Source organism: Hylobates moloch, unplaced genomic scaffold (assembly GCF_009828535.3).
Source record: "Hylobates moloch isolate HMO894 unplaced genomic scaffold, HMol_V3 SCAFFOLD_8, whole genome shotgun sequence".
NCBI classification, from domain to species: domain Eukaryota; kingdom Metazoa; phylum Chordata; class Mammalia; order Primates; family Hylobatidae; genus Hylobates; species Hylobates moloch.
The window spans coordinates 12,073,461-12,083,687 of NW_026652283.1; the positions used below are offsets into that span (position 1 = coordinate 12,073,461).

General features: G+C 42.9%; 1 protein-coding gene across 1 annotated transcript; it reads right to left on the bottom strand.

Annotated features, from left to right (window-relative positions):
* Window positions 1–2,939: 2,939 nt before the first annotated feature.
* LOC116472712 (large ribosomal subunit protein uL22-like) lies at window positions 2,940–3,550 on the bottom strand. Its single transcript, XM_032758015.2, has one exon. It carries the CDS (start codon window positions 3,530–3,532, stop codon window positions 2,978–2,980), a length of 555 nt encoding a protein of 184 aa, XP_032613906.1. The 5' UTR covers window positions 3,533–3,550; the 3' UTR covers window positions 2,940–2,977.
* Window positions 3,551–10,227: the final 6,677 nt, after the last annotated feature.

Here is a 10,227-nt window from a genome sequence, read left to right on the forward strand (position 1 = left end):
AGTTTACTCAACATATTTGTGTCTAAAAAATAAAGGAAGGAAGAAAGAAATACATTCTCAGTGAGTTTGCTTGCTCTGCTTTTTGAGGAAGCCTTGAAAACAAAATTGAATAATTCTATTAGGAAACTCTCTATTCCCTCATTGAACTGAATCCTGTGTCCCTGTGTGTTTGTCCATTGGCCCCTGGGCTGCCCTCTCTTCCTCTCAAAATTCTTTTCATCTTTGACAGCCATCTCAAGTATCACCTTTATTTGCCTCTCTCGTCCCATATTTCCCTTCCTCTGTTAGCCAGGGAAGCAACCAAAATAATCTCTGCAAGATGATCTGGGGAGTGAAGGTGTGGCTTCTGCTTGGCTGCCTTTGCCAATCCCCTTCATTGGGGTATTATTTTCTAGAGGCAAAGTTCAAAGAAAAACACAGCTTAGATGCTCCTAACTGGCTGTTTCTGCACCGTGGCCTGTGCACATTACCCCTGCAATCCTACATGCCAATTGCAATGTATCTTCTGTGGAAAGTGCAGTCCTTTACTCCCACGTGCACCCGAAATGCTAAGTGTAGTCTTCTCTCTTTGCTATGCTAGGCCTTTAAGAATTCTGCCATATTTAGGAGCAGTAAAATTTCACAATGAATGAGAGCAGCCATGAAACTTAAAGACCATCTCTATTTGTCCCAAAGTAAAAAGGGAAAGGGGCAAACTGTCTAGCTGATAGCAGAGTGAAAGGTTTGTGATGGGGACTCTTGGCTAGATTTCTAAGTCTGGCCTGACCATCTTCCTCTCAGGCTCTTCAATGTGACAAGACCTTTCTCTTCCCCATCTCCACTATGGCCTTATATTCCCTTAGTAGAGTTTATGTCCACTGTCCTAGTTCTAAACCCAAGCTCTTAGCCCATTTCTGACCATCTAAATGTCAGTTTTTGCTCCTGGCAGCCCTTGTTAGTTTACTAGGTCACAAAGGTTTTTAAAATGAAATCAAACATTTTCAAGTTTATGAGGCTGAAGTTTCTTGGCAATAGATTGGTGATAGCAGCAGCAAAAATGGAATCAAGTTTTGAAAGTTGCTTTGAGGTCTTGAACAACTGTATTTGTAGTGATTTTACAACTGTGAGGGCATTTATTTTGAAGTTATCATTTGATGTCATAGGTTGGCCACTTATATTTTCTCAATCGATTTCTCTTCTAAGGTCTGGGTCTCAGCTCAGCACAACAGTGGCAATCTTTAAAGTAGGGCAATATTGTTTAGTGTATCCATTTCATGCCCTCTATTGCTTATAAATTTTTAACAGATAAAGCTAAAATGTGCCACACTCAGAGACTGAGGAGGTAGCATCAGTTCAGGGTTGTCCAAAAAGACAGAGAAGCCCCCTCTCTTTCCCTGCCCCCAAACATGACTGGGGCGGTGTTTTCCTTCCTCTCCATAGAACACCACACCCCCAATACATGAACCCTAAGTAATAAGACAGTGGGAGTCAGACACTTTGTGTCTCTCACCAGCACATAAAGTGCTCTAAGTTTTGGGCTTTGCCTAAGTTGACATGGTGAAGACTTGGTGTGTGGCAGAGCAGCAGGGAAAGAAAGAGCTAAACTGAGCACCGTTTTAACCATTTGCCACATGGCCTGGAGAAGATCCCACAGAAATATTAACCATTCTGCTCTTTAAAATTTCAGTTTTCCATTTTGGTGTCTCCTCCCTTGCAAAGGTTTTCTCAGCTCTTTACTGGCATGGGAAAAAACTTAATCTATATGCTGATGATTCTCCAATTGCTATCTGCATTCCAGACCTCGAACTGCCTCGTGACATTCCCGTTGGATGACTGATGGGTAGCTGAAATTTAACATGATCAACACTAAGATGCTGAGAGCCCCCATACTTGTTGCTTTTAAATGCCAATTTTTAAAAATACTGTTTAGTAAATGCTAACTCCAACCTGCTGGTTGCTGAGGACTAAAACCTGATGACTTCCTGAAGTTTCTCTTTCTCTTGCATTCAACATTGGATACAACTGCAAATCTTATCAGCGCTACATTCAAATCATATCCAAACTCCTGCCTCTCTTGCTGCCATCCTCATTCAAGCCACCATCCTTTATAGCTTGGGTTATTGTAATAGGATCCCACCCAATTCTCCTGCTTCCACCCTACATCCTATTCATAGCAAAGCAGATAGAGTGATCTTTCCAAATTAAGTCAGACTGTGCCACTCCTCTGCTTAAAATCTACCTGTGGGACCTAAAAGGCCCTATGTAAGTTGTCCTTTGTCTCCCTGGACTTACCTCCTACCACTGCCCCCCTTGCCGGCCTCACTTCAGCCTCTCTGGCTTCTTTGCTGTCTGCAAACATGCAGGATGCTTTCCTCAATGCCTCAATGCCTCTCATCTGCTTTTCCCTCTTACCAGAATGCTCCTCTTCCAGGAATCTGAGTGTTTTGCTCCCTCATTTCCTTCAGGTCTTACTCGAAGGTTATTTCCTCATCAGCAAGGCCTTCTCTCATCATCCTAACTAAATTGTGCCCCCACAGAATAGTTCTCATTCTGCCTTTGCATTTTGTATTTTCCTCTTGGGACTTACCATCACCTGGCATACTGCAATGGCGGGCTATTGCTGAGTAACAAACTACCCCCAAACCAGTGGCTTAAAACAAGAGTCATTTATTTTCCCACTAAGTCATCTGGAAGTTGGTTGAAGATTAGGCAACCCAGGCTGGGTTCGGCTTCCTACTCTGCTTCCAGCTGCAGGTGCCTCTGGCCTGGCCTCCTGTCTGCAGGAAAGGCTCTGGTGGGCTCTGTGTGATGTCATTCTGGGCCCCAAGCAGAAGGAGCAGCAGCTACCCAGGGAAAGCCCCTCTCATGTGATGGTGGAGGTGCCAGACAAGCCCACCCTGCACACTTTGAAGACATTTTCAGCCTTCTCTAGTAATGACAGCATGTCTACGATCAACATTTTTTTTCCCTTTTAATTACATTTATTTTAATGCTGAATTTACTCCCGTGCCATAAGTTTTTGTCTCTTCAGTTTCTTCTGGGATATCTTTTTCTTCTGGGCAACCTCCTCTTCTGGTTTAGGAACAATCTGTTCCTTTTCCGTAAGGATCATCTCAGTGTGGCAGGGAGAGCTCACGGATGGGTTAATCCGACCATGAGCTCTGTAGGTCCGGCGGCGCATCTTAGGTGCTTTGTTCACTTGGATATGCTCAATGACCAGAGAATCTACGTCTAAACCCTTAAGTTCAGCATTACTCTCTGCGTTTTTAAGCATGTGCAGCAAAAATTCAGCACTCTTTTTGGGCCACCGACCTTGTGTCCAGCCCCACTGCTTGGCCTGCGCACACCTGCCAACTCCACCATTGTAACGTCGGAATGGTACGCACTGTTTCTGTAAAGTGACGTCTTTCAGATACTTTGTGGCTTTTCGTATATGCATACCCTTGATGGCCTGAGCAGTTTCACGAGTGTTCTTAAAGTGAACATGAAGATTGGAACCTCTTGATTTGCATGATTTCGTGGGGTTCTCCGGGTCAAGTGAATAGCGAACCATTTTCACAGATTCCCTCAGGCTGCTTAGGGAAAGAGCTACGATCAACATTTTTTTATGATGTTTTTATTGTCCCCTTCTTGTCTTGAGATGAAATGTTTATGTTTGTCAGTTAGAACCCCTCCCATGGCTCCCTCTGTTACTTTTTTTGTTCAAATATCACCCCTTCAGAGTGATTTTCTCTGACAACTGTCTTCAGCATAGCATACCTCGCTCTTTATCTCCCTATGCTGCTGTATTTTAACATAGCATTTCTCTCCACATTACAGTAAATATTTATTTGCTTGTTTCTTCTGTCTCTCCTACAAGAATATAAGCTTTGTGAGGGTAGAGACTTTGTCTTGTTCATGGCTGAATTCTCAACACTAGAAGGAGAGCCTAGAAGGCTTTCAATAAAAATTGCTAAACAAATGCTAGACCAATGATAAAAGAGGTCTAAGACTGTGTCAGAGGAGCAGCTGGAGGAGAGAAGTTTGTCCCTGAATCATGTGGTATTATCCTGCAACATGCACTTATTCAGGGCAAAGCTGTTTTTGACACAACATCAACAAATTCTGCATTTGTGGTTTTTTAATTTGCTCATAAAACACTGTCTGTGCTCCTGTAAGAGAATCTCTACATTTTTCTTGACAGTGCATGTGATGTTTTGATTATTTCTGAAGCCATGCTCTGAGCCTGTAATATATCCGTACCTCTTGTCTGCAGATACTTTGAAAGTGGTGGAATTGAGCTAAAAATATTCAGAAGTAGCTAAGCAGTCAGACTTGATTCAACCTTGCATACTGACTGCTTTTTTTGTCTTATCCTTACATCTGGCATCAAAACAAAAATCTTTAACATGGAAGATATTCTAGTCCAAAAGAAATCTATTACTGTTACAGATAATGAAGAAGGCAGCTTTTAAAAACACCCAGTGTTCCCTAACCTATCGCTCCAGTCACCTACCTTGATTCTACAATGAGAATGTTATAATTAATTTCATCCCAAATAGCCTACTTTTAGATAGTTTAGAAATAAATTAATTTTTAAAATCTCACGTATTTGTGTAGTGTTTGTCCTTTTTCAGAGCACTTTTACGTCACATATTTTTCCTTATAAGGCTAAATGGGCACGTCCATTCCCATTAGACATGGGAAGAGCCAGGCACAGAGGGGTCAGATGACATCCTGAAGTCACTTGGCTAACTAGTGAGTAAGTCGGTGCAAAATCTCCAGCCTTCTGTGCTGTGCAAATCTTGAAAGTTAAATGTTAACTTTCCAGATTTGAAAACATATCAGTAAGCTTAAAGAAGTAAACTTAAAAGGAATAAAAAAGTGTCCTAGGCAAGTCTGTGAGTCTGGGGTAATCTATGTTAGGTCCTCCTTTTCTCTGCCCATTGCGATACTTATGAAAATGAAGCCAGGCCAATTTTAATGGGATAGGGTGGGCACAGAAGGGTGGTGTGAAATATGAGGGAAATGTGTGTGAGGGGAGAGAGCTTTGCTCGATAGTATATATAAGACAGGAATATGTGTGATAATGTTCTAGTGCTGCCTTTGCCAACCCTGTCTTTCTCAGGCTGCCTCCAACAGGAGCTTAGTCTCGTGGAGTACTGGAGCCAATACTGCCCAGAGTGTCAGCCACATTGTTCTTCCCAATGGTGAGGTCTAGAATTTGCTGTCGTGAATCAGGTATCTGATATGAGCTACGAGCAGCCATATACCCCATGAAGTCCTTGCCCTCTTTTGACCCCTGCAGCAGTGGGTTCATATGACTGAGTTTCTATTTGGAGCCCCATCCTGAATATCAGAACATTTGTCTGGGATCCTGATGCTCCAACTAGCCCCTACTAGCTCATCCCCTGATGGGGTGGCTGGGTTTTGCTTTCTGTAGACTCAGGCGCTGGTTGAGAACATGAATGGGTTGATCACTGGTCATGCGATTACCACTGCCTACCTGACTTTACACATGACCTCTGGTGCTTACTGCTGGAACCTCAATGCCTTACACACTACCTGGAGCATAGTAGAGAGTCAATGAATGAGTGAGTGAAGAAACAAACATTGGAGTCCTGTGTCCATTCAATGGAGAGAGCTTTTTTAGATAGGACAGCTGTCTGGACAAAACCTGAATTACATCATCCTTTTAGATTATGAGTCTTGTGTTCTCCACCTGCCTCCATGGGGCCCATGTGCAGCTAATTCAGTATTCCCACTTCTGAACTCATGGGCAGGTACGTACCTTACAGGGATCTCCCATTCTCTCTCCCCTTTGCCTAACATGCTGCCCATGCTCCCTACCTCCACTGCTTGACAGTGAGTAGAAAGACAGTCTCTGTCCACTTATGGGGACTATGAAGGCCATTTCAAAAACCAGCAAGTGTACCCTTCCTAAATGGATTCTAAAAATGCTTTTTGAGGAGAAGGAAGAAGAAATCTCTGGCTCATGCTCAAGATTTTGAAAGCAGAATTAGACTTGGCAGTAAGAAAAATTCAATTCCATTTAACAGAGATTTATTTATTTTTAAAGTACTTTTATATGCCTGGAATCACAGGGATGAAAAAGAGGAGTCAGTCGTGGACTCTGCTCTCTAGGGATTAGCAATCTAGTGACTGGAGGAGACCCAATAATAATTGAGGTAGGCTCAGTAGTTCTAGTGTCAGACAAATTTAGCAAGTGCTATCGTGGGGCAAGGGCAGAACCTGCGGGGTTCAGTGGTTATATATTTCTGGAAGACTGAGGAAATGAGGAGTCCTGGAGTGCTGTAGCTTATCCTTGGTGTCTTCTCACTTTCTTGGGGGGGATTCTCTCTTTTAAATAAAATGAAATTTAATTTAATTTTTTGATTAGTTAATACATTCTAATGTTCAAAACCCAAAATAATTTCATCAGACATACATTAAGAAGCCTTGCTGTCACCATGTTCCCATTCAGACCATTTCTCCCACTCCTCCACCTGTTCCCTCCGCTCCTGTTCCACTCCATTTCCTCCACTTCTGCATGCATTTCTATCAATTTCTTGCATATTCTTCCAGGGCTACTTTATGTAAACAAAGCAGATAAGAATAGGTATTTTTATTCCATCCCTTTTCTTGCACAAAAGTTAAGATATTATACATGGAGTCTCCATCTTGCTTTTATTCCTTTATGATAAATCCCAGAGATGATTCTACATTAACAAATAAAGAGTCTCTTCATTCTTTTGTAAAAATGCATAGAAAGTCTTCTGATTTCTTTAACCAATCCCCTGTAGGTGGACACTTGAAGTGCTTCCAATTGTTTGCTATTAAAAATATTGTTGCACAAACTATTACATACATGATTTTATATGTGTTCAAGTGTATCTGTAGGCCAAATACCCAAGTACAGCTACTCTGAGACCTGTTCTCTTGCTTTTTCTTTTTAAAGCAAGCTTATCATTATACCCAGTTTCAGGAAGATTTGTTTTGTCACAGAGACTCTCAAAGACCAAAGGAATGGGTCTCTTATGGTTGGATTCCAGTTTTGGGAGGACGTATTAGGTGGGTTTTTAAGACAAATTAAGACATATAGAAGTCACTTATTGTGACAGGACCTGCTAATATGATTGACTGTATTATCAGATTTTGATTTCCAAGTCCATCAATATTTGTTTTGGCCCAGGTAGTGGCTTTCTGTGTCCTCATTAATCTGTTTAGCTGACAAATGTTTATTGGTCACTTACTAGATCTCTAATTGTGATAGACACTGGAGTTACTGTGCACTTGAGAGAGATTAGCCTGTTCGCTTTAGGCAGAGAGTAAGGGAAGGGTCCCCAGAGAACCTCCGACCCACCCAGGTCATTGCCCAATCCACACATACCACAAGGGCTTACACCAGATGTTTTGTGCAGATAAAGGAACATGCACAGTGGGCTTGCCTAAATTCTGTCTCTTGACACATGTGAGGCAAGGGAAATAAATCAATATGTAGTAACTCAGGCTAAGGGCCTGCATACGCACTGGAAGGATGGGGTAGAGCTGCCAGGAATTCACACCTTGTGCAAATAAAGAACCCAGCCCCATCAGCTTTTCTATAAAAGCCCTTGTATTCAATTGTAAAATGGCAACCTGCTTTCAGGAACCCTCTCTTTGCTGAGAGCTTTCCTTTTGCTTAATAAATTCTACTCTGCCCTACTCACTCTCCAGTGCCTGTGTGCCTAATTCTTCCTGGTCGTGGGACAAGAACTTGGACCTAGCTGAGTTAAGGAGCAGGAAGACCACAACAGGCTGATACGTGGTCCGGTCCCTGTTCTCCGTCTCATAATTCATACAGAGGTGTAAACAGCCAACTACACGTTCAGCATGGCAGGCATTGCTATAACTATATCTACAGGTTGAGCCTGCCTCAGCAGCCTGCCTGCCCTGTGTGTGTTCTCAGACACCAAGGGGGATCCCTCACTGCCACTTGCCATATGCTCCCCACAAAGCACAGAAATTGGAGTCTGAAAACTTGGATTTTGGTTTAATCTATGTTACTTATTAGTGTGTAGCTTTTCTGAATACCAAAACCTTCATTTGGAATGTAAAGTGAGTATCCAATGATATAAACGTTTGAAAGTGCTCTTTAAATTACTGTTCACATCTTTCTTCCCCAGGAAAGAGCACTGTGAGAACAATCAAAGGCTGTGGGAATAATTTTAGTGGTAATTATAATATTTGTCTCTGGACCTTCAGAGGCTCTCAAATCCCTTCCCTTTTCCAGGTGGATTTGTCTGGGTCACAAGCAATTAAAGGCAGCCTATAAAATTCTCCTGCAACAGCTGTCAATGCAATTTCTCTGCTCTACCAGGTGATGGGCTTGGCCTGCTGCTTATGGACGGAGGCACCAATGTTGGCCGCCTGTCATTGTTACTGTCAGTGTTGACTTCATTACTGTTGAGCCACTGAGCTGACAATCTCGCTTTCACCAGGTTTGGGAGGGCCTTTTAAGATGACATCCCTGGGAAGTATGCCAGAGATATAAGTGTTGTACCCACTCATGCCTATAATCCCAGCACTTTGGGAGGCTGAGGTGGGTGGATCACGAAGTCAGGAGTTCGAGACCAGACTGGCCAAGATGGTGATTGCCTGAACCTGGGAGGCAGAGGTTGCAGTGAGCTGAGATCGCACCACTGCACTCTAGCCTGGGCAACAGAGCAAGACTCCGCCAAAAAAAAAAAAAAAAAAACTGTACCCAAAGTATCCCTGCATGCAGATAGTATGCCAGTGTCAGCACACAGTCAGAGTCAGGCATCTGTATTAGCCATGGTGAGGTCAGGAAAAGAAAGTCCAGGTCAGGGAGTTTGATAGAAAAAATAAAGTATGGGGAGCTCATCTTAAAGTGCTGGAAGAGCTCAAAAGTCAATTTGAGGATAGTGAGACAAGTCAGAGATTAGCAACATCAACAGCCTGCTACCATCCCTAGCATTAGAGGCAAAGGGGTGGAGGTCGTTCTATTAGAGTCCAAGAGACAGACCTGCTGGATCACAGAGAAGGCCTAGCCCGCTGATGAGGCTGCATGCCATGCCTGAGGCAGAGGGAGGGAGACATTCCCTGCCCTCTCCTTTCCTCTTGTCCTCCAGTTTCCTGCTAGTGCCTTCCAGGAGCAGAACCTAGTGAGAAGTCAATTGCGTATTTGCCAGAGAAAATCAGGGAATGAGCTTGAGAGAAGATAGGTAAATGACCAGCACAGAATCTCTACTCACTCTTAGAAAGTGTTCCTACTAAGTGGAAGAAGGTCGCCTATAACTTTCCTCTTATTCCTGAGGCCAAATTCTTGTCTGGAGGCCTGACTATATGTTTTCAAATTCTTTATCACAGCATTCTTTTTTCAAGGCCTATTGTGTCCCCGCCAGGAGTGCCTGGCAGTTTCTACCTGGGACCATCAATCTGTGTTATTTTACCTATTCTCCTTGACACCTACAATTATCTAGCCAGCCCTTGCCTCAGGGGATTGGTTGGATGCAGAAGTTAGAAAGACAGAGCTGGAATCAACAGGTCACATAAGAAGTCGGGCCCATTAACTCTCTTTGAATCATAGGGAAGCCAGATAATTCTGAGAAGGAAAACCTGATTGACTGAAGAGGTCTCATATTGGTTATCACCATTAGACCCAGCACTCCTCCCCCGGCTTACAGGGAAAGCTCCCTGAATAGCTTTACCGTTTAGCCACTATCTTTTAGTCTTGATTAGACTTATAGATAGAAGTGGAGAACTAGAAATGTTGTTAGAAATCCTCAATCTCAACATTTTATTCTCCTTCATTTTAGAAACAGCAAAAATCAGGTCCAGAGGGGTTAAGTGACAGAATCAAGATCACATAATGAGTTAGTGATGTGAACTGATTTTAAAACAACCCTTTTTCATCTGCCCGAGCCAACTTCACTTCAGCTCCATATTGATTCACCGTCTTAATACATTCTTGTGAAAATATTTAAACAGTTCTCCTACGACTTCAGAATGTCTCAGTGTTGAAGATCCGTTTAGATAGCCTTCTGGGTTTCTGCTGCAGATCACATTCAGCATATTTTTATTCTCCCCTGCTGCCTTCACCTCACCTGATACAAATTATTCTGAATTTCAGAATATATTAATTGAGCTCAGGTTCAAACTGGCCTGTGACTTGCACTATTAGAGGGAGGGGTTGTGTGGCTTCCCTTCTCCCCATCGTTTGCGGTTCAAGCAGGCATGGGCTCTTTTTGTGAGAAGTTCTGCAATTTT

Bases quoted from the DNA above. Each gene is read 5' to 3' on its own strand.
- LOC116472712 (XM_032758015.2), bottom strand. From the start codon at position 3,532: ATGGTTCGCTATTCACTTGACCCGGAGAACCCCACGAAATCATGCAAA.